General features: G+C 40.2%; 1 protein-coding gene across 2 annotated transcripts in view; it reads left to right on the forward strand.

Annotated features, from left to right (window-relative positions):
• OTUD7A (OTU deubiquitinase 7A) overlaps positions 1 to 24,909 on the forward strand; it is a gene marked incomplete at its 3' end in the record, with an annotated part of 96,786 nt that overhangs the window by 52,431 nt on the left and 19,446 nt on the right. For both annotated transcript variants that reach the window (XM_084213732.1, XM_084213733.1), the window contains exons 5-9: positions 2,175 to 2,307; positions 8,118 to 8,274; positions 9,371 to 9,525; positions 19,635 to 19,817; positions 21,683 to 21,901. In XM_084213732.1, coding sequence (XP_084069858.1) covers positions 9,441 to 9,525; positions 19,635 to 19,817; positions 21,683 to 21,901 — 487 coding nt within the window. In that variant the 5' untranslated portion in view covers positions 2,175 to 2,307; positions 8,118 to 8,274; positions 9,371 to 9,440. The remainder of the gene's footprint in view (positions 1 to 2,174; positions 2,308 to 8,117; positions 8,275 to 9,370; positions 9,526 to 19,634; positions 19,818 to 21,682; positions 21,902 to 24,909) is intronic.

Consider the following 24,909-nt stretch of genomic DNA (forward strand, 5'->3'; position numbering starts at 1 on the left):
GAGTTCTTTGGTTTGCAATACGTATGTAGCATCTTCAGTCTGCGTTTCATTTTCTGTGCTAACTTCACACAGAAGCTGTTGCAGGGACTATGCCAATGTAAAAAGATAAATTCAAAATTTGTGCTCAAAATTATGAAAGAATTGCAACTGAAAGTTCATCCTGAACCTTTTCATATCTCATGATAATTTTATTCTGAGCTTTATGTAGTTTGTCACAGACCAAGTTGGGGTCATATAGGGAGAATTCTTCAGTTTCTTGGCCCCCTGTACAGGGAATACAGCAGAGTAAGCAGTACTTAGGGTTGTTCTTACACTGCTGAAGTTCCAATGCATGTGTGAGAAAGGCTGAAAAGGACTGAGCTATGTGTGCCATGTCCTTGTGCCCTGACCATTACAGTATCCAGGGTAATATTTTAGATAATTTATTTACAACTGCAAGCTAAAAGAAATAAGTTTTATTTTAGTTTAAATGGTAAATTATGATATAATAAAAAAAATTTACTGCAAGCACATAAGGTGAGTCCTCTTTGAACAGAAAACGTAGGCTGAGTGTTGGAAAGCGTTTATTACTCTCTGCAGCAGATGTGTTGAACAAAGCTACAAAAGTGTTTTGATTATTGTTTGTTAATGTGTGTTGGACAAAAAGGAATAAACTTTCTTGTTTATTTCCAGAGCAATGATAAAAGTTACAAACCCCTTAGCAGAAGCATCATCATTTGGTTTTGAGGGCTCAATATCAAGAGTTTTTGCTTATTTCCCTAAGCTAAGGGGAGTTTCTTAGTCTGGATATTTCAGTTTGTTAATATTGTATAGCTGGAAATGTGGAGGCATATTCACATTTGATGATTATTTCTATCCCCTGCAGTCCAAGTACCCTTGAAAGTGTTAAGAGTTATTTAAAGTTGCTTCTGTAAGTTGAGGGTTTTACAGTTATTTTTAAGTTCCCTGAGGGTGATAAAGAGAGGGTCACAGGCGAATGTGGTTTGACTGCATTTCCTTTGCAATATATGAAATTAAGCTTTTTATGATGCTACGAACTTTGAAATAATCTGCTTCAGTGTGAGGGTATCTGTGGTGTGCTACATCCATAAGTGAGTTCCAACAAAGAATTGAAGATAATACTTTGGTCATATTTATGGTTCTTGCATGAAAATATGTCCTGGTGAAGGAAAAAAAAAAGGTAGGACTCTTATTAACTCCTATATGTTAGTTCATATGCACCTGAGTTAGAGTTGGGTAAGTTAACACTTGTTAATTGAGGTACTTAACTCCTGTTACAGCTGAGCTGTCACACAGACATTTGGGAGTTTTTGCGTTAGGAACTATCTACTGAGGTTTGGTTACTCGTGTATGTATTTTAGGAAATAGCAAGAAATGATGTTATGTTCTCTTTTTATATCCTAATTCTCAAAAACTCATAACATTGTGGACCCTGTTATAGTTTTGCCTGTTTTAAAAGCATTATCAGAAGGAAAGTTTTCCATCATAAAAAGATTTGGGCTGTTAAATCCTGATTTAAGTGGGGTTGGGCACAGTTACAACTGTATGAGTTTTGTGAATGGATTAAAAACCCCAAAACAATAAAACTGATTGTAAATGCCTTTTAGAATGATAAGGTGAAGCTTATAGTAATTGGATTCTGTGTTTGCAAGCAGCAGGATTTATTCTTAGGAGATGAGAGTAGATTATATGTGGAAAGGGAACTGCTGTATCTTTTAAAAATAAATAGACCCTATGAAATGGTATTCCTTCTTTCTTCATGTGCTTGTCTCTTTATTTTCATCAAAAAGAGTGGCTGTCCTGATTGAGTCTGGATATCTCTTCATTAGTTCATTGCTTCAGATTTTGGAAGCTTAAGAGAAGAAGACTTTCAAAGCTGTATTTGATGAGTCTTAGGACAAAGAAATCTTAAAAGAAATTCCAAGTGCAAGTTGCCATTTTCATGTAGGAGAAGCCATAAGGATATTTTTGTACATTCATAATTCTTTTTTTATTAATCGTCTGGGTTGTGCCCAAGAATTTTGCATTCTTAATGCAAATTACTGTATGTGGTCATTTATCTGTATTAAGAGAAGTATCCATTAAGGTCAAAGGTAAAGACTATTTTGGCAGTTATTATTATTCAAACAGCAGAAGTGTAATGATTAATATACTACTATTCTTTTTTCTTCCAGATTTCTCAGGGGACAAAATTTTGCTTATTCATACCTTCTACTGTGGCAAAAATGGATTCTTTTCCTCACCAAAAACCAGCAGCATAACACCCATCCAACACCTGCCTCAAGGAACTCTTATTTAAAGTCTATTGTAAGTCAAATTAACCACTTGCTTAATGGTAGCTTTAATCAGCTGCGTGTGTCTATTTACAGCTCGGGGCCCAGGGGCGCTAATCTGGGCAGGGCGGCTTTGCTGCAGCTGCTCGTTGTTCTTGAGCGGCACCAGAGCGGGCGGGGAGCGCCGGCAGGGCTTGGGCTGAGCGGCTGCGGTGTCACCTGGGTGTCACCGGCTGTCCCCTCAGGGCAAGGCTTGGGCTGAGCGGCTGCGGTGTCACCTGGGTGTCACCCGGCTGTCCCCTCAGGGCAGGGCTTGGGCTGAGCCCGCGGCTCCGGTGTCACCTGGGTGTCACCCGGCTGTCCCCTCAGGGCAGGGCTTGGGCTGAGCGGCTCCGGCCTCCCCTGGGTGTCACCCGCCTGTCCCCTCAGGGCACAGCCCGCCGCTCCGGTGTGACCCGGCTATCCCCTCAGGGCAGGGCTCGGGCCGAGCCCACCGCTCCGCTGTCAGCCGGGTGTGTCCCCTCAGGAGCGGGCTCCGCGCAGTGGGGTCAGGCCCCGGTGACAGCGGCTGATCGGGACGCTGATCTGCCGTGCAAATGAAGGCTCAGCCTCCTGTTGCTATGACGATTGATTTCAGACGTCTCAGTGGAGAAGCAGGGGGGTAAAGAGCTCAAAAAGCAGAACTGCGAGGGGTCCAGCTGGTGGTGGTGGCTGTGGAGCTGAAGGCTGCTCGTGGTGCCCACAGGCCCGAGTGGGTTACTCCTCATGCAAGGCCGACTTGAAAAAAGTAATGAAACTCTACATTATAGATATCCAAAAATGGCTGCTCAGAATGCTTGCTTTTCATGCACTGAAGTTAATTTTATGCAGGCAGAGTACATGATAGATGTTTTGAGAGAGAAGGCTGTGTTCAGATTAAAGTTTTGGCCAGCATATCTTCTATATTAGAAGGAAGGATGGCATTTGGGGAAATATATTCAGTATTTCAGTAGAAGATCTTCTTCCTGTATCGTGACCAATTCGTAAACAAGGAAAATGACAGGAAAAAAAAAAGGGAAAAAATTCCAAATGAGGAAGCAATCTAGTTTGTTCATGTTGTTTCTTTGGAAATATATTCTAGTTAAGGAGATGGATGTTAGTTAATGAAACTGTTTAATAAGAGGCCTCAGATTAACATCTGAAAGCCTAATTGTCATTTTTCCAGTGCAGTATAATACAGCCTACTTCTTTATCACTCTCATAGATAAAAGAATAATTAATACTTGAATTTGTTTTAAAATCAAGGTATTTGTTTCAGAGAAATTCCATCTTTATCAGTGGCATTACATTTATCCTTTGCACAGCTGCTTTCTGTTAGAATACAATTACCACACTATGAGGGCCCTTGTGAATAAAATAAGAGAAACATTGTAATTACATTCATTCATATCTTGTTTTATCTTGTTATCTATATCACGTTTTCTTGTTTAGAAAAAAAATACTTTAGCAATGGTGGTGTTTTGCCCTGAAAAAATACTGAAGCAGGGGTGTAGGAGATCCTTACCTGAACTATGTCTCTTGCTTGGTTTATTCCAGTTCAGGACCCCTGTTTCTGTGGACTTCTTATTTATCTGTAACATTTTTTCCTTCTGAGAATGTAATCACTCTTAAGTAAGAGAAATGGTGTTATGAAAACCCTCTGAAGCTCCATGAAAATGCAGTTGTAAAAGTCTCATCTGAAGATACTTTAGTTGTGTCCTTCATTATAGCGCTATCTTGAAATAATTCAAATGCATAAGCAAGTAGTAGACTCTTTAAATAGCATTTCTGAAAATTGAAATGTACCTGCATTTTAAAAATACTTCCTAGTTGGTCCCTGAACCTTGATGGTGTTTATCCCAGAAGTGGAGTTGACGTTCTTGAACAGTTTTCTTGGACAGCTGTTCTTTGATGGTTCCCACAGAACCAAGGATTCTTCAGCATAGTTTCTTTCTTTCTGTTTTTTCCACCTCTGTGTGTAATGTTCAGGACTTGTCTACACAAGATACCAGGGAAAATTGATGCAAATCAAGTAAATGCAGGAATTTAAAGAGGGCAGCTCAAGTGCCACCAAGTCCCTGTGTGCACTATCCCATTCATAATTAAAGTGGTCTCCAGTGAATTCAGTTTAACTCACTTTAAAGGCAAGATGAGCCAAACCAAATTAAGGCCAGCATTTTATTCACAAATGAAAGTGTTTGCAAAGGAATTTAATGGATATAGACAAATCCAATTAAATTAATTGGGTTAATTTTCCTGAGTTCCGTTGTGTAGATAAACCTTAGTAATAATGTCTGATTTGAGCTTTTACTTTTTGTCTTTTTTGTTGTTCTCCTTTTGTTCCAAATCTCTGATATTTTAGACATGAGAAGGTAGATAACCCTCACCAAATGCTATCTTGTAATTTTACTGTGTTTTGAGAGTCCACATTTTAACACATAAATGCCCCACTTTGCCATCAGGTCTAGTTCACAGTAGCCTTTTCTTTAGGTTGATTACCATCGATTTGGCTTCTTCAACTAATGCCTTTTAATCCAGTTAGCAGAAAAAATACCATCTCCACTTTCTTATGTAGCCTGCATAAACTGCCACTTCCCTTAAGGCTGCCGTTCTCCTAAATAAATCTTCTCTTCTGAATTTGATTAATTATAGATTTCTGCTTAATAGCTTAACCTAATAAAGGGTGGTTTAATTTCATAATACTGTTAAGATTTTAGAATTATGGCATTTCCCATCAATTGTGGCCTGTCAGAAAGAATTACTTTCGAAACCTCAAACTGTGCACAAGGAGGGTCTTTCTGCCTTCCCAGGCAGTCTGGCAGCAGGAACATTGCACCTGGGAGTTGGCTGCACCTTTGTGCATTGCCAGAGCAGCTGAGAGCCAGCAGGGATGTTCAACAGGCCCTGAGCCCTGTCACACTGCAGGGACATAAAAATAGCCTGGGGGAACTGGCTTTATGCAATTGCTGGGTGTCTCTCCATTGGTTTCCCAGAGCACCAAGACTGTGCCTCTTATTGATAGTGCTTATTTCATCCTTTCTTTGAAAATTAGGAAAGTGAAAGGTCTTAGTTGCAGCTTAGTCATTCTCTGTTCCTGAGGCTTTGTCCAGTGGGTGTTGTTTTCTCTCTGTTCCTCACTTAATTTTCATCCGCTGTGTCTGTTCTGGATGCATGGAATGGGATTTGTTTTAACATGCTTGCTTTTACTTCATTAGTTAGCCCTGTGCATCTCTTTAAGCTTGTTTAGAGAAAAAACCCTTTGTATCATTTAACTGGGTGAAGCTGTTTGCTTTTGAAGAAGTTAAATTTAGATTCAGGTGAAGACTGTTCACCTCCAAGTGTGGCTCAGCTTTGAGAGAGAGCTACTTGAAGGAGAAGAAAAGATCAAATATAACTGAGATTGTACTAAATTGATTTCAAGTCCTATTAGCTCATCTTAACATTTCAAATTAATCAGTAAATCCTCTTTAAATACTTTTAAAATTATTTTTCTTATCATATAAAACAAATTATCCGATTTCACTGCCTCTTGTATTGTGCTGTTTAGAAATGTTTTAGGGAAGATGTTTGGCCAGGAAGTGAGTGAAAACACAGGTCTTCCTGTGTTTTGATGGCCAAGATGTGTCAATATCAATTCAGTTCCAGTTGACATTTGTGTGTCGTGTGTGACATTTGAAATGAAAACTGCAGGTGTCTGTGTGTCTGTAGTGGAGGAGGGGAGGAGTGGTGTGAGGTCAGTGATTGTGTTAGATCTGCTCTCTGTGTGTATTTGAAGTGTAAGTTGTGTTAATGCTTTGACAAGCCATTGAGAGCCAAGGTGGTGCTGATGGTTCCTTAGGTGAGGAGAGACCAAATCCATCTGGGGAGAAGTGGGTTTGAGAGCCACCTGCCTTCTGAGTCACTGTCTCCTTTAGAATTTATAGTTTATTTTCTTTTTTGCTTACTTTTTACATTTCCATCTCGGTGGGTTTTCACAGCTGATAGTTAGTTTTCTGGCAAAGATAATATTTTATGACTTTTTCTGTTGGGTTTCGTTCTTGTTGTTTTGTTTGGTTTTTTAAAAATCTAAATTCTAGATTTAAAAAACTTCCATAGGGAAGAAACCAGTGTTAGTTTAAATGCATGCAGGGAGGATCCTGCCAACTCTGCTGCTTCCAGAGTGTAGATTCTATGTGGTAATTTTGAGGTGATGGTGACATTATAAATGCAGAGATTGGTGTTATTCTTTGCTCTGAGAAGGATGTCTATTTTACTGTTGAAAATACTGAAGTAATGCTTATTCTGAGACAACTCATGAATTGGCTTCTCCAAGCTGATACACACTTCAGCTCCCCAAACTTATGAGCACTGCAGCCCCCACACAGTGACTGTACTTGAGGGCCCAGCTGGTGCATTTTAAATTAACACTCATTATACTACTGAGTCACTTCTGGTGGTGGTCTGAAATGCACCAATGCTTTGTATCATCTCTGGCAGGGTCCTTTAGTTTGATCCATATGTTTCCATCCTGCTGGCTAAGATTAATTTCATTCTTTCTTGTAGTCCCTAAAGAAATTAGTTTTGTTCAGTTTCTGGTGAACTTCTTGTACAGATTAGTGCTGTTGAGTACAGCGCGTCTGTGTGTGTTTGTTAAAAATAAAAGTAGCATTTTTGTCCTGCATTTACATTGAAACAGATCCAGTTGAGACAGAGCTTAGATGTCAAATTTGGCCATAATCCATTAAGGTAGTTCTCTTTCCAAAATATCTGCATTCCTTTTTAACTAGTCTCCTCAATATTTCCAGCTTTCCTTCTGTTACTACACTTTCATTAGGATTACCCTTTAGAAATGTTTCTCTGGCACAGAGGTGATCCACTGTGGTTTGTGGTCCTTCACTGGACTCACTCCAGTATGTCCATGTCATTCTTGGGTTTCAGATCAAGAAATGGACATAATACTCCAGATAAGTCTTGCCAGGACTGAATAGAAAGGAAAAGATCACCTCCCCTGCTATCCTCATGTGGCCCAAACATAATGATAGACTTGTATAAATAGTATCAAAGATGTGAAACGTGCAGTGGAACAGTGTAGAGGCCTATAGAGTGTGAAGTGGGTGGAATTAGCAGAACTACCTTTGTCCTGGAAAACATGGAATTGGTATCCAGTAGCACAGGTCTGATGAGGAGCTGTGAAAGAGCTCGAGTTGTTTAGCCTGGAGAAAAAGGGGCTGAGGGGCATCTGATTGCTCTGGCCTGAAAGAAGGCTGTGGAGAGGTGGGTGTTACTCTCTTCTCCCAGGCAACAGTGACAGGATAAGAGCACATGGCTTTCTGGTTGGACATCAGGAAGAATTTCTTAAGTGGAAAGGGCTGCTCAGGGAGGTGGTGGAGTCACAGTCCCTGGAGATGTTTAAGGAAAGACTGGACTTGGTGCTTACTGCCATGGTCTAGTTGATAAAGTCATGTCAGGTCATGGGTTGGATTTGATAATCTCAGAAGTTTTTTCAAGCCTCATTGATTCTGTGATCTTAAAAGTATCTTCCAACTGTAACAATTCTATGATTCTGTGACTTTATGTCCCACAGACTTTAAGTTTGTTGGACTAAGTTGGGTTTAGTGGCCAGTCCCCATGGATGAGGCTGAGAAGGACCCCACCCTCCCGAGGGAGACTGTAAATGGTGTTTGCATTGTAGCGGGGATATGTACTTGCAGAAAAAGGCAATGTCTCAGAAAGCAAAGGCATTCCATTTTTCAGGCTAAGTATAACCAGGTAATTATACATGAAGTAGGAAAGGACTGTTTCATGTGGGGGACAGTGAAATTAATTGGATTCCAATTTCCTTCACAGTTTATTTCCCTGTAGCTGTGGTGCAAGCAAGAGCCAACCAACATCATCTGCTGCCAATAGAAAATCTCCATGCCAGACCTTACCCTTGGCACGAGGTAAAGTTGCAACTGAGGCTGTGAGGAGGAATCAATAGGAAAAATCCAATTCATGCTCAAAGGTAAACTTTGGCCAGTGAATAACAAGCACAAAAGTAAAACATATGCTTTTCCTTACTTTGTGTATTGTTTAATTTCCTCCTGTTTTCTTTCCTTTGCACCATTTCAGCAGCAGGCAGGCAGGGTTGAAGTATGGAAATATGCTTAGGATGACTGTGTTTTAAATTCCAGCTGTTTTAATAGCTTGCCTAGCATGAACTCCTCTTGTGGTGACTGCTTTAATTCCTATTTTATGTTTGTAAAGAGCATTGCCTAGAAGGAGGAGGTTTCTGTTTTCAGGAATGAAAAGAAGATGCGAAATGCAGTAGAGCAGGCATATTTTTTTGTTGGCCATGGATTTGGCAGGAAGAATTCCCATGTGAGACGTTGTCACATTTCACTTGGGGCAAAACATGATCTGCTTCCTAACAGCTCCCTGGGTGATTGTGCCACCAGGAGAGCACCCTGGTAAGATTGTCCCCCACAGACTGCTCATAAACACAGTAAAAATTGTTCAGCAGCTACAGCATTGGTCACCAATAAAAGGAAATAGAACAAAGAAACCTCGTAAATTACTGTAATATCAGCTACTATGAACGTTGCTTTAGCCACAGTTCTAGAAAATGGAAGAAGAAAATTAACTCCATCCCAGCCAGACTCAGCACAGCAGAGAAGCTGTAAATTACAGAAGCTGTATTTGCAAGGCAAATAAAGGAACAGATCCTATGCCCTGCTGTGTGTGTGTCAGTATTAGTAAGGCAGAAGGGCTCTAGACATTTAAATCCTTGCTAAACCTCAGTTTATGAGCAGTGACAATGATCTGGTGATTGTGCTTTTAATAAACCAATCTTATGTTTAGCTGAATTGGAGTCCAGTTGCAAAGCTATTTGTGAGCTGCACATAAGAAAAATCAATAAAAATATGAAATACTAGGATAGAGAGAAGCTTCCAGTGTGAGTGACCAGCAGCTCTAGGCTAAGGCAGAGATGGATGATAAATGCTGTTTATTTTAATATGCTGCAAGCTTTTTTAGTAGTCTTGTTTAGGGGATAGTGGAAAAATGTGGTTTATGTCACCTGGGAGTATATTCTAAACCCTGTTTCTTTTTCTCCTTGGCAGATGGAGACCTTTTAGCCAGCCAGTGAGTCCAACTGCTGCTGCATGTCTGGCAGCACCTCTGAATGATCACATGACTCTTGATATGGATGCAGTCCTGTCAGACTTTGTTCGGTCCACAGGGGCAGAACCAGGTCTGGCAAGAGACTTACTAGAAGGTAAACTCTTTGGACCCAACCATTTCCTGTGCTCACTGCTTGCTTAAACCAAGAACCAGTCATAACAAGAGAGCTCTGGTCCAAGGAAACAGATATTTCTTGGTTTTTTTGCCAAGACAACTCTTGTAATAAGCTGACCTTAGATTATACTAAGGCAGGTGTTTTTAACAAAACTCTTAAAAACTTGTTAGTATTAGATTGCTGTGTTTTAAGTTACTAAGAGTCAAGCCCTATATGTTTATGTGCCAGTGAGAGAAGGGAGGAGACTTTAGCTGAATTTTCATATTCAGCTGCCTGAAAGTAGTTGTAAAAGTTTCTCAGGTCACTGTATTTAGTCTGAAAGGGATTTACTGTACAGTGATAGAGACACCAGAGGTATTTTTGGGTCCAAGTGGTTAATATGCATACCTGAGCTGCACAGCATGGGAGCCAAGTGTCTAGGTTGAAAAACAGCAAAGAAGCTGTATCAGAAAAATAACTGTCTATGTATTCATTTTGTTTTAGTTGTTTTAGCTTTATAGGCTTAAAAGTGGAAAGACACCATTGGTATTTGAGAGCATTTCATAATAGTTGAGTTTGTTCATTTCTTCTCGTGTGGGCTGACAATAATTGTGAAGATGGGAAGTTGGAAAGGAGTAGATGATATCTGCAATTTGCAGGGTGGTTCTGTGGGCTTAAAACTTCCATACTGAACTTGCTTCCTGAGAGGTTTGGGGTTTGTTTTATTTTTTTAATCTTATTATGCTCAAAGAAATTGTGTTAAATCAAAGTAACCGAACAGCTACAGCAGATGTAAAAGTATACCTCGTTTTATGTATCTCCTTTTTGCAAGAGCTGCTTCACTTTATGCATGCTGAAAATTTTTCATTTGGTGGTAAGTTCTTTCTTTACTCTGAGCTTTTCAGTAATAAGACATGATAGATTATTAACACAGAGATGCACACAATTCTGCAGCATTTCCCAAGTCATCTGATACATGAAATAAAACCTTGGAATGCCTAGCAAGGAGTATTAGCATAGACTTGCTATATTTAAGAGCCCTCTGTTTTGTCTGACTGATTTGATCAACCTGTCATTCTTGCCTAGAGTCTGTCTTAGTCTGATGGTCTTTTAGAAAAAGAACATGAGAAGATTTTTCTCAGCTATATCAGGACAGATTGTCAGATATTGTGCTGATAGAGCATTGCCAAAATTTCAAAGGGTTCCTACATATCAGAGGTCTTTCAGAAGAGTTACTTACCTTTTTTCCTTTCTATAAAGAGCAATGCTTTCAAATAAATATCGAATAGATTGTACTTCTCATTTCTGTAGATTAATAGATTCACATGGAGCATGCTAACAAAGAAATAGCAATAAACAATCTAATTATTCTGACAAGCTAATAGACATATGCATCTGCCCCAAATCATTTCCTCCTACACAGGAATTTCTCCAAGTAAAAGGGATTGTTGCTAGTTCTGAACAAGATGTGCTCAGACAACTATTTCAGCACTTGTGGCTGTAGCTACATTTGGTGTAACAGCTTCTAACACTGGTCATATCTTGTGCTGGAGGCTGTAATTGATGGAGTGGTTTTTCATTTGTTTAAAAAAGGCACGACAGGGATTGCCGCCCTCACAGCATTGGAACCCATGGAGTGGCTTCTTAACAATAATATAAACAATATTCAGAAGAGCCACCCACCCCCCTGTGGTGCCAACGCCTTGTACCTGGCCTTGGAATGATGTCCATAGTTACAATCAAATGTGAAAAAAAGGGGTGCACAAATAGTTCCCAAAATTTTCAAGGTTTGGTTGTTCGTAGCCCTAAAAATTATGGTCACAGTGAACTTGGAGCCAAAAAAAGGCTTGTGTAGAGCCTCATTTCCGTGAAATGGCAAGTTTTGGTCAGATCTTCTGTGACCCCATGGCCCTTTGCTCTTTCTGACCCACTCAAAAATTCTATTTTTATAACTTGCTCAGACTGAATTTTCCTAGTGTGCTCCTATGGAGTAACACCTCCTTTTCAGAGCCAATGCTGTTTGTTTTGTTCATCCCTGGGGGAAATTTCTTCAATTTCACTATACTGTAGATAATCAAGGGTACCAATTTCTACTTCCTTATCCACTCATTTTAACATATTAATTGTTTTGCTTTGGTTATGTCCTGCTACATCCTCAGCACAGTTGTGCACAGTATGTGTTGTTCATCCCAGCAGCAACACATACTGACTGTTGTGCAAATAGCTAAAAAATCTATACATTGCATATAGATTTTCTTCATTGCCAGAAGCTGTCCTAAATGTTGGCTCACTTGATGTTTCTATACTTTGCCTATCCTGCTGGTAAAATCCCTGCAGTTTTCTTCTGCTGAGCTTTATATCGAGTGCAGCTGCTTGTCTCTTTATCTCAGAAAACATTCTGCTGGTTGTGCTTGACATGAATCTTTCAGAAAGTGTCCATTATACTTTTGAAATGAAGAGGCAAAGAGATTTTAAAAAATAATAGTTATATAACATTTTCATGGCTGGTATCTGGTATAAAAGTCTAATATTTGACTTCCATATTTATTAAGCTGCTTACAGCTATTTCAGATTAATTATAAATTAATATTCCTAAATTTCAATTATGTATCATTAGCTGTACCAATTCTGTGTTAGTGGATTATACGCACATGCTAAACCATTTGTTCCTTAGAAATGTTATTTTCTCACTTTGCTTTCATTTTTGGATGATTACTTACTGATTCTTTCATGTTTCATTTCCTATCTCAGATGTTGTTTACCACTTCCCAAGGTTTTTACCTTGTTTATGTGCTCTCAAGGACTGAAAGCATTCTTGTGTATGTGAGGTGATAAAGAGTAGAAATTTGAACCTTCACTGGGTCTACCTTTTCAGCCTTTCATTCTCAGCATTTGCTGATTTATATAAAAACAGCCTAAAAAAATAAACCCCTCAACTGAGTGGTTAATATTGACAGAGCAATTTGACAATGAATGTGACCCAAGTGACAGAAACAACAATCTCAGCAAAACAGTTTGGAAAACACTCTATGCTGGCAGCCATGTGTATCCCTGCTTTGGGCAGGAGTGAATTCAGAAATGGATCAGCCTCGTGTCACAGGGAAACAGGAAATCAGCTGCAGGACTCTCCAGATGTCACCTCTGTGTGTGCAAGGCACCTTCTCGTCTCTAGGCAAACTCCTTTGGCTTACTCAGCTTTGGGAATGTTCTTAAGCATAAACTGAGAGCTCTGCATGGTGGAGAATTGATTTCTCTTCAGCTGTGAGCTCCAACTTGCCCAATAAAAGGAATAAGGAAGGTTCAGGAATAAGGAGGGCACATCCCTTTCCCTCCTGGATAGTCTGCCTGGCACCTCAATTCTATCACACAGAGTAACAGTAATGCTGGTGTGTTTATGTATAATCTACTTAAAATGTGGCCTAAGACAGAAGGAAAGCCAATAAAGAAAATAGTTTAAAACAAGTTGGGCTGTATGTGGTTCACAGTGTCAGGGCTGTAGGTGTGGATGAACTCAGAGATCACTGATAAATCAGGAGAAAGCAGCTCAGTTTTCAGGGAGCAGCAGGTGTGCAGGCCGTGACCCCTGGAATAGAGGGGGAAGGCATAGGATGAAATACTTTAAAATGCCAACAATGTAGGCAGTCATCAGCTACTGGAGGATTTGTGAAATAATAATACAAACTGATTCAATACTAATATATTTAACTGAAAACTTGCCCTTTGACTTATATAAATGGTTTCATTTATTTATATAAATGATGTGACATTTCATCATTATATAAAAATAACTGCTGTCTATTTCCAGCATCAAACAGCACTTAATTGAGGGATATATAGCTGAACATGAACTCAGGAACTGGGACATTGGCTTTCCAGTCATGAAATGTGAGCAGGAAAGGTGACTGACCCCATGGAACAAGACAGAACTGCAGTACTGAGACATCTCCTCAAAGAACAATGCATACAAGCAGAATTCAAAGAAAAGCATGTAATTTATAGAGGGAGAGAGACATTTACAGTGCTGTCATGTGATTGAGTGTACAAAACTAACTCCCCAAAAATAGTCTCTTATTCTCCTCTCCCTCAGATGGTTCCTTTTTTAGTTCCCTTGTGGAAGGCTTGGCAATGGGAAGAGGAAGCTGAGCTGCTACCAATGTCTCATTAAACAGGGAGCAAAACTGTCATTTCCAGCTGCCTGTTCAGTTTGGAGTGACTTTGCATTCTAGCAGAAAATGAGGCATGTGTTAACAAAATGGCCTTGCTGTTTTATTGTCCTCTGAGAACATGGACCAAAATTAAATCTTGTTTTAAAGCATATGGTCTAATTTTATCCTAATTTTGTGTATTAGTTTTTCAGAAGGAAAAAAAGCTGAAGCTCTTCTTACCTTTTGCCTCTAAATATTTGTTAATCTACTTCATGCCAAACAGGAAGCAGTGCCTGCATTTAAACAGAACTTGAGGATTGCTTTATTAGGAGTTGGTTTGTAAGAGCAGACTTCTTTGCATTAGCCTGGGGTGTTTGTGTTGCCTTCAAGTTGCACTTACAGTGCATTTTATAGGTGCTTTCTTGATGCTCAGTGCCTTCCTCAGATGATTCTTCTCTAACTGAAAGTTAATTTGTTGTCCCATAATGGCTGGATCCCATGGGTCCCTTGGTCCTGTTTCACTCCAGGCAGTGTTTCCTGACCCTTTGAATGTTTCCTCTGCTAAAGTGCTGTCTATACATGTTGTTGCTGCAAGTTGCCTTTCATTGTGGTTCCCACTATTTAGATCTTTTCTAGTTCCACATCTCAAATTACATCCTTTCCAGCATTTTATTTATCATTAAATCTGGAATTTTGGTGACCTTTCAAATGTTCTTTTAACATATTGGAGTAGGTGGATATTTGAAAGCTTGGAGGGGAGGGAAGGAACTGTGTAATAGTTGCATGTTTGCTTTTCCTACTAATTAATGATAAAATCCTCTTGGTTTTCATTATACCTGATTTAAGAAGTGGAAGACAACAGATTTATTAACTATTACAACCCCACTAAACTATAATGTTTTAGCCAAAACAGTACAAAGCAAAAAAAACCCAAGACTAAATAATGTCATGTTGCTCTGGGGTTACAGCACTGGAGAATGCCCAGCCCCACCTGGAGTGCTGCATCCAGCTTTGCTCCCCCAATGGACCTCTCAGGACATGTCCAGAGGAGGCCATGAAGATGCTCAGAGCACTGGAGCACCTTTGCTATGACCCTTGGGCTGTTGGGGAAGAGAAGGCTCTGGGAAGACCTTGGAGCACCTTCCAATACCTGAAAGGGCTCCAAGAGAGCTGGAGAGGGGCTTTTGACAGGAGCACAAGTGATAACACAAGGGAATGGCTTCAAACTAAAGAGGACAGGGTTAGATTAGATATTGGGAAGAAACTCTTCCCTGTGAGGGTGGTGAGGCCCTGGCACAGGTTGTTCAGACAAGCTGGGCTGCCCCATCCCTGGAAGTGTCCAAGGCCAGGCTGGATGGGGCTTGGAGCACCCTGGGACGGTGGAAGGTGTCCCTGCCCATGGCAGGGGCTTGGAATGAAATGATGTTTGAGGTCCCTTCCAACCTAAACCATTCTTGGAGTCTATGTTTTTGTCAATGCTTTTAAGGTGAACCCTAGTTGTGCTGTTCTTTAGCAGCTTGTTTATTAACCCTCTGCTAATTTATTTTGAGGGGAAGTGGCTACTTAGACCATATATTGTTTTATCTAAATCTTTGGTTTTTCTTCAGGCTTTTAATTCCTCCTGTTGTTATTCAAGGAACCATTATTTAGGGCAGAAACTTCACAGTGTAGCTGTGTTTATTTTTGAATTTCCCTTTTATGTAGGTGTCAGCTATCTCTGACACTAACACATCAGTACCAGCCTTCAGCTGGTGTTCTATTCCTTACTCAGCTGCACTTTGTTTGTTTGTTTTGGGGTTTTTTGTTTGTTTTGGTTGGTTGGTTTGGTTTGGGGTTTTTTTGGTTTTGGGGGGTTTTTGGGTTTTTTTGTGTGTGTATTTTGTTGTTTTTCCTTCAAACAAGTAGGACTTGGTTTCAAAGCAGAGACCTTTGAGTTTGCTAAATTGCACACCTGCTGACTCACGTAGCACATACAGCTGTTCAGGAAGGAATTGCTCAGTAAGTGTTTTTTCTGTTTGGTTCCAGCACCCTGATAATGATTTCACTACCTGTGTTTTCTAACCAACTTTGTGCTCCTCCAGCTTTTTTGCTGACTGATGTTCTCTGGCCGTTTGAAACTGGAAGCCTTTCCTGCAAACCTGCTGTGTTGGTGCTGGTTTGGAGCAATCAAATTGTTACTGATCCAGAGCTGCCAGTGGCTTATCTGATGTGATTGTGTGCACTGAAATAACGTTGTTATGGCTCTGAAATGCCTTTTAAAATACAATAATATGTCATATAAACAAAGAAGCAGCCAGTGAACGGCATGCATCAGATAAGTAATAGTGAAACAAAATCAGCAGACAATCTAAAAAATAGTCTTGTGTTGTTTTTGTCTGTCAAATTGCAACAAAAGCTTTCACTTGACTTAAATTAATTGATGAAATTATGAAAAATAAATTAATTGCCTGTTACTTGTCCTTCAGGCATAACCTCTGTGGGGGTAGGAAGGACTGGCCCTTGGGTTTGGGTGCCTGTGCAGGAGATGTGAAAAGGCAAAGAAAACGAGAGATGTGACAGAGAAGGGAGTTGTGTGAGAAGCAGGCTGTGGGAGATGTCAGAGAAGAATATCGCAGACACACACAAACAAACTTAGGAGAAGACTTCCTCTTTCCCTTCTCTAGGGACCAGAGGGACTCTGTGCAGTCTGCCCCAAACCAGGGGGCCAATGCCACTTGTTGGACAAGGGGCAAGACTGGAAGGAGGGACCTGCCCTTGCCCTGTAGGCTTTGGGTGGGAGCATGTGTTTGTTTTCCATATTATATAATTTTTTTTTTTGTCATTTCCAACCTAGCATAACTCAGGGGGTTTTTGTCTCTCAAACTTGGTTTGTGATGTAGTAAAATACAGTTTTTGAAATTCAAAAGCTTTTAGTATTCAATGTTTAAAGGGGAAGAGATAGGCAGTGTTAGTTCTGTTGATCTCCACAACCCCAAGCCCCACTAATTTCCTCAGTACCTTGCAGCTGAAACTTTCTCACCTGCTTGTCACACTGATAGAAATCCTTGTTCAGATCATCTAATCTGGACATTTCTGAATTTAATAATTTTCGTGATTGGTTCCCAGCTTGCCTCTTGTTTCTGCAGTCTATTCCTGTGGTACAAATTACATCACATTTTTTATTACATTTGTTAGATTTTTAAAATTTATTTTGCACTGCATTAAATTTTTGTACCTATATGTATTTCTTCTCTCAGAGTCTTTCATAAAACCCGTTGCTGCCTCCAGTTTCCTTTATTTTCATTTAGGATTTTTCTTTGCTAATTCTCCCAAACTGATGAATTCTCTTCTTTTTTTTATGGGCAGTAGGGAAAACAAGAGATTTGTCATTTGTATTTACTTGTGAAAGTGTAAACCAAATGGAGAGGGGCAAAGGGGGAAACCTTCCATCTTTCCAGTGGAGAGGGTAGCTAGGAACACTTATGCTGGTCAGTGAGGGTGACTAATTTTCAAAACCACTATTTCATGGATATGGAAAGGTGCTGAATATGTTCTTTAATTTGGTTGAATGTTTTTCTTGCATTTAAATGCTTGGAGGCTCCAGCAAATTTAGGGAAAGTGAGTCCAATAATAATTTCCTGTGTTGGTTTTCTGAAGTTTAGGGCTTTGGTGCTGAATTGGTGCTTCTGTTCAGGAGGTGGGGAGAACTCCAGGGATATGAAGAGATTTGAAAATCAAATATTGCTGTGTTAGGTATAGAAATTTTAATTTTTGTAAGGTTTCAAGTCTATATTAGAAGTTGAGTTGCTACAATGCACCATGGAACGTAACTCAAGAGCCACTGTGCAATCCAGTTTTAAATGCAGCACACTGTGAGCCTGCTTTCTGAGGGCTCAATGTAATTTTTATGACAGAGCTTTTATATAAGATGATTGCATTTGGCTTAAAACTGAGGCCAGCGGGATTTCTGTGAGTCTGCTGATTTTCTGCTTTCCTCTTACATACATCAAAGCCCTGTCACACAGCAGCCACTTACAGAATATGCACTGGGATTTTTGTTAGCTTCAGAATTTAAACACGAAAAAATCTTGAGCAGGGGAACTGCAGGGAATGCCCTGAGAAATGCTGTTTGTGTTGCACTGCTACAGGTCTGGTGCTCAGGGACCTGTACTCAATGAATCCAGGATGTTCCTGGGGGTCACTTAGCCCTGGGTTTGTAGCATTGCCAATACTAGAATAATAATGTTTTGTTTAAAGCTACATTTTCTAGAATTACGTTTATTGTCGCCTTCACTTTTTTTTTAAATTTTAAATTTACTTTATTGTTTTTATGGTTGAGAAGAAGAATTTAAAAATGTGTGTAAAGAATTTAAAAATCTGTGTGCCTCTTAAAATCAGAACCAAAGAAGAGCAGTTCTTACTCCAAACACTGATTGGTTTTGGGAATGCACTCATGCCTCTGTTTGGGTTGTGTAACTTGGTTGGGATGTGTGTAAAGTTAGAGCAGAGCCCTGACTGGATTACAGCCATTCACTCTACGTGGGCTTTTTAGGGAACAAATGCTGGCAATTGCTGAAGTTCTTTTTCCAGTATCTCTGACAGTTTTCACTGAATTTACATTTTGTCCTACAGACTTTCTAACAGGCAATTACAGCATTGCAGAACAATTCTGTGTGGCTCACATGGTGGTTTATATTATAGTCTGCTCAGGAGCTAGATAACATTTTTGCTCAGTGATACCAATTCTCCTTTCAGAATTTTTTTAGTACTTCAAAACCTGAGGTAGTTTAGCTCAACCCTGTAGGTACCAGCTGTTTGTGCTATTTTTTTTCCTTCTTTGGTTAGGATTTTGTTCTTCACAGATATGACTGCAACAGTAAAAGGCTTTCTTCTATCTGTTAAAAACTGCTTTGTACTATATTTAGCTTATCTCCTTGGTGTAAGCAAGTAAGTTATCTTTAACTGCTACTCAGGTAATGTAGCTTCTCAAAGTGCATAAAATGACAACCTTCTATGGTGTAATAAATCATGTATTAGTCAGAATCAGGTTACTTTTGAATTGCCAGGAAAAGTGCTTGTGGAATGCTCTGAAAGCCTCATGTAACTTATAGGGTCTCTCTTGTTATTAAATATTTTTAATTTCTCAATTAGAAACGTGTACTTGGAGAATGGTAGACATCTCTGTATCTTAATTTAGCAGGATTATTTTGAAAATAGCAGGAAGACATCTCAATGTGTTTTCATGGTTTTCTTGAGAATGCCAAGTCCTGTTTCACCACCTGTACTAAACAGACTTGTGCATCTCTGGATGTTTGCTGCATTCTGTGGTTATTGGTCAGAGCAATATACTGAAGTGAAGGTGGAAGCAAATCCTTTAGGGGATTCTGTGCTGACAGGTTCCATGAGCAGCTCCCACAGACATGGAGCCACACTGGCTGAGTCTCTCGCTGCAGGTTTTGTTACAGAACTCTGTCCTTTATTACCTGCTTTCTAAAAGGCTTTAAAAATCTCTAAGAGAGCAATTTCTCTCTCATGTATGAGATAAAGGGTTTGTGTTTGCATTTTAGCTGTTCTGCAAGTGAAAGATAAGTAGGTTTCTCACTCTTTTGGGCTATGACACTATCACTCTTGTCTTTCCATCATTGCTCCTAATTATTATTTATTACACAATTACAAATTATTGCTCCCTCTCAGTGGGATTTAGAGTTCATCCTAAATTGCTAATTTCTGGAGCCATTTGATTGGAATCTGAGCAAGGGAAGTCCTGGCCTTGATCACTCCTTGATACAATGCCATAGATTTTGGGTTTGTGGATGAGAGGAGAGCAGTGGATGGTGCCTTTTAGTCAGTGGTAGCTGGCTTTGACGCTTCTTCCCTCAGTGCTGCTCTGTTGGGATGCCACAGGCTGGGGGGGTCCCAGGAGGGTGGTGGGGGTAGCTGCTCCCCAGACAGAGGTGAGCTGAGGGTTCCTTTGCTGTTTTGCAGGCAAGAACTGGGACCTGACAGCAGCTTTGAATGACTATGAGCAGCTGCGGCAGGTGCACACGGCCAACCTGCCGCAGGTGTTCAACGAGGGCAGGTTTTACAAGCAGCAGGAGCCAGAGCAGCCTCCCCAGGTGACCAAGGCTGAGAGGCCCTGCCTGCAAAGGCAGGATGACATCGCCCAAGGTAAGAGCTCCTCTCTGGGGTTTCAGGGGACGCGTGGGTCTCCAGCCTGTCTGCTCAGGAGCCGTGCTTGGCTGCAGAGAGTGGGAGGCCATGTGCCAGCAGCGTGTGAGCTGTGTCACTGTCACGGGGCTCAGAGCTGCTGCTAGACCCTATTTTTCATGTTTTGGTGGTTGTGAGTTCTGCCTCAGTTCTGCAAGTTGTTTTTTTTAATGGGTGATTAAAGTAAAATATGTTGTCCCCAAGCGGTCCTGTGGTACTCATGAAAGGAGTTAATTAGAGGGTGTCACAGACCACTCTTGTATATAGCTTTCTATGCTTGTTGAAACAAACAAACAAAAAGGTTTAAAAATCTGTATTTCACTCTTTGCATTCTTACTCACAGTGTGTGAATAGGGTGTATGCTGACTATGAATAACTTTCAGCTTTAAAATGTCATTCTTTTATGGTTCTACAGAAACTGCCTCCTATCCCCTGCTGAATAGAAATTGAAACCTTGAGAAAAATTAGTCAGCTATCTCTAACAGTTAATTTCCAGTACAAGATAATAAGCATTAGAATTTGCTTTTTTGTTTGCAGACCTCTTATGGATTTTATTTCAGATCTCCCCCTCTCTCTGACTGTTGGGTTGCAATTTTTTTCTATTAATTTCTCAAGAAGCTGTAGTTTGCACCAAAATAAATTTGCAGGTCTGACGGCTTGTCATGTAGGCAGGTAATAGCAGTAGCCTGGTGATGGCTTTCTGTGCAGCCATTAAAAGGAACAGAAGGGCTTCCCTGCTCCTGCTCTTCCCTCCTATTAAACAGGAAATAGCATCAGTTCTTAGGAGTTTCAGTAAAGCTTTTAAAAATTGCTGACTTCCATCAGAAGAAAAGGAACAGTGGTGCTTCTTAAGTCTCCTTAAAGCACTGAATGAATATAAAGGGAGGAAGAGCAGCACAGTTGATAAAACCATGTCCCTTTAGCCTCTTTGGGATACAGTTGGCACTGAAATGTCCATCTGATGTTTAGTGGGTTCAGTAGGTAGTGTGAGGTACATCTGGCTTTGACCACTGGACTGACAGGAGTTTGGCTGCCAACTCAGTGAGGATCTCCTGACCAGAGGGCCACCTCTGACTGACAGGTGAACCTAGGGGTGTTCGGGGAGGAGCAGAGAAGGAAAAGGAGCACCTTGGTTTGCACCAGGGAGTGGAGAAGGCAGCCAGCAGGGGAGGGCTGTGCTGTGCTGGCAGGGGTGATGGAGTGGCAGCGAGGGGATGTCACATGGAGGTGCTGCCCTGCGCTTCAGTGCCCCTTCTCAGGGGGTTTAGCTGAGATGTACAGGAAGAAGAAACAAAGGCAAAATCAAACCTTCTACCCTCTCCCAACATTTAGGATAATTTAGGGAGTGCAATTTAACTCTCAGAATCAGAAAGACTTTGATCCATTAGAGAAATAAAAGTTCACAAACTGCAAGAAAGTTAATTTTAAATAACCATTAATCAGTTTGTGATGTCTTAAAAACACTATTATTGATAAGTTATGTTAAAGTAAGCTTTAATTAGGGGTTCAGAACATTAACTGATTATCATCTGCCTGTCAAAAAATTTTTCTTCCAATGAATCTTTAAAAATTTAAGATAGATCAAGGAAAAATTTTATAGGAATATCTATCTTTCATATTTTGTTACTTTTACTGCTGATCTTTTTTGCTAGAAGGAGAGTCAAGTTCCTCTGGCTTGCCAAAGGGACCTGCAATAGGAACAAGCAATCTTTCACAGTAGGGAAATAACCTGAAAAAGGTAGCAAACAAGAGGTGGAATAAATTCCAGGCATTGCTGGCCTTTTGGGCAGTGGTACGGGCTGTAACTGCTCTTTGGTTCTCCACAGAAAAGCGTCTCTCCAGGGGGATTTCCCACGCCAGCTCAGCCATAGTGTCCCTTGCTCGCTCCCATGTAGCCAATGACTGCAGCAATGAGCAGTTCCCTTTGGAGATGCCCATCTACACATTCCAGCTGCCAGACCTGAGCGTGTACAGCGAGGACTTCAGGAGCTTCATCGAGAGGGACTTGATTGAGCAGGCCACCATGGTGGCATTGGAGCAAGCAGGTGGGTGACTCCTCAGGTGTCTGTCAGCAGCTGGGTGACACCGTGGGTGTCATTAGGTGGCCAATCCAGCATTTGGGTTGGCCTTTCTAATCCTGCTTCATGTCCCATACTGCCTGGGAAATAAAAGCCAGAGAGTAAATGCAGCTGCTGTGTTCTTTGCCAAGTGACTCATATCCCAATCCTCTGTTTCTTTTAAAATATTATAGAATAAATGGTCAAATTTCATTAATAAAACAAAGAAATTGGGAGAGGAAGGAAGGGACTAGTGGGAAAGTCATGCAATAGACAAGGACATGAGTCTGGATGGTCAGAGGGAGTTGGTACTTCCAGTTCTCATGAGGAAGTTACATTGCAGTGACTGTGAAAGGGAACACCTTCAAGTTCTGTTGCAGCTTGAGAAAATAGTTTTTAGATTTTATGTAGTTATTATTTTTTGTAATGAGAAACTATATAACTTTAAAGCAATACTTCAGTATTGCCATGGGGGAAAAAAGTGTAGTTATTTAAAATTAATGTTAATTCACATCTATTAGTAGTTTTAAGTTTTAAGCCAATTTTGAAGGATATGGAGAAATCTATTTAAAATTAGTATTGGTGCCTTATGAAACAGCAGGAGTGCTAATGAACCATGAAATGAACACATCTGTATAGTGAAATGCCCAACCCATGTGATATAAAAGAGTTGTAAAATCAGATTTCATGGTTGCTTGTGGAATATGGAACAGACAGTTGCTTTTTTTGTGTGTGGATTGCTCTAATGGCTTGTGTAACACTGGATTGATCTGAGATTTGTTCTCCAACCCTGGTGCCCTATGTGAGCCCAAACTGATAAAGTGCAGCTCTGGTTTGAGGCAGGAGCTCTGCTAATCTGGTGTCCCACTGAGTACTTAGGAGATGTTGTCATGTGCTCTTTTTGGCTTTGGTAATTGAAAAGCCAGATGTACTTAGATAATAGCCTCAAACAGTACATACTTAAAGAAATACAAACAGAACCTCTGAACAACTGAAAGAACCCCAAGCAGTGTTCAGAAGGGCTTCAGGCCTTTTTCTGGGAGAAATAGCAGTGTAAAATAAGGTAAGAATGCAACCAGGCAACTCTGAAGCATGAAAACTGCAAGTCACCTATGAAGAAAATATATCCAGTTTCTCTAAGAACTAGCTAACCCAAGGAGGACAGGGAAAAGTGGGATGATTCTTCCTCTGGCAGCTCTGGCAAACTCTCCAAATTCCATAGGGATAGCAGAAGATACCTTGCTACAGGACCATTATTGACTTACCTGCTTCAGTGCAATTACAGCCTTTAGAGTCTAGTACAAACTAGAATATCACAGAGGCTTTCTGACCTTCAAATCAGAGAATATGTGAATTTAGAGCTGACATCTTCTAATCCATACAGAGCTGGCTGGCTTTCAACTTGAAATGGCTGCAGAAACTACCGAATTTGCTGCTAGCATTCCTCTCTCTCTGAAAATTAGAATAAATCATTTATTCTTTTCTTCACGTTAATTAGGGCAGTAACTTGACACACACTGGAAAAGTGTCTTCATCCCCAGACCCTCTTGCACGCTGGAAAGGAGAGGATTTGACCATTTGAAATCCTCAGGGTTTTGATCACTGGTGTCCTTGGGGGCTTTGTGTCCCCCAAACCATAGCCTGCATAGACCTAGTTTACTTTGTGAGCATTTCATTCAAATAACCTGGAGCTTCTTGGGAAACACTTCTGTATTTCAAGTAAGTTAAACAGATCAAATAATTTGCTTAAGAAAATCATGTAAGACATGATAGAAATGAACCTTTTGTCTTTGTTTTAGATGTAAAGATATAGTTTCCTGCCTATTTTATTTTATGTGATGTACAAAATGAAGATAATGAATTAATAGGAAAGCCACATAGTATTAGACATTTTATTGTCTCCTACCAACAGTTTGATTATGCTTTGGTCAATGACATAAAAAAACCCTGAAAGATGAGGTGCATTCCCTGCAAACAGCCTAAAATATATTTCAAACCAACCTATGAAGGACAGTAGGTTTTGTAGCTGAGATTGGGGATGTTGTTAAAGGAAGAGAAGCGTGTGCTTGGGTATAATACCATGATTTTCAAGAAAAAAGAAATATAAAAGAAGCTGATTAGGCAAAGGAAGAGGAAATTTGCTAGGAACTAACAGTTTACTACTCCCAAAACCTGGATTGGGAGAGCAGAATTGCCACCAACAGTGTCACACGTTGGTTCTGAAGTGGCCATATGAGCTGGGTGTCTGTAAAAGCCTGTAAGGTTTTTATGTTCTTTTTTTAAATGCTTAAACTCTTGCTAACTTGACATGTATGTGTGACAGCATGTCCTGGTTACGTCCTATCTGTATAGAAACTCAGGAGAAAATTCCCAATTTACTGCAAAGTGCTGTGTGAGATGATAAAGGAAAGGCCCAGACAAAGGCACTGCTGCAGTGTATTGTTTACTCCTTAATATGATTGCTTTTCAAATATTCCTCTGAAAGGATAGACTGTATCACATTCATAAAAGCATTTTGAGGTTTTGTCCATCTTGTAAACTCAGCTGTTGATTATTGCCAGAATTGGAGTGAGGTCAGTTCCTGAGTAACAGGCTGATCTCTGTGAGCTCTGGCAGGAATTGCTGTGGTTCTTCAACAGAGGATGGCTCAAGGTACTGATAATATTAGATAATATTAAATGAAGTCTGGGTGGAAGCAGTTTTATAGTTCTTAATATTTTGCTGCAGCAAGTTGATTTTCATTATAGACACATGCTCCCCAGTGTGTTGTTAATGTGTGGGTTGATACAAAGAGATGTTATGAAAACTTCTGCTGTACTGAAGTTGTCTGTTTTAAAAAACAGTGCAGGCAGAGGAATGGCTGGACTAACACAGTGCTTTTAACTGAAAGAAAAAACAGTTGTATGGCAGTGGTGAAGTATAATTCAATACAAATGGTACAGGTATTCTGTATGAAAGTCCAAGAGCTGTTTCCCTACACTTTTCTGTGCTCATGT

Source organism: Fringilla coelebs (assembly GCF_963513975.1).
Source record: "Fringilla coelebs genome assembly, chromosome: 12".
Lineage (NCBI taxonomy): Eukaryota > Metazoa > Chordata > Aves > Passeriformes > Fringillidae > Fringilla > Fringilla coelebs.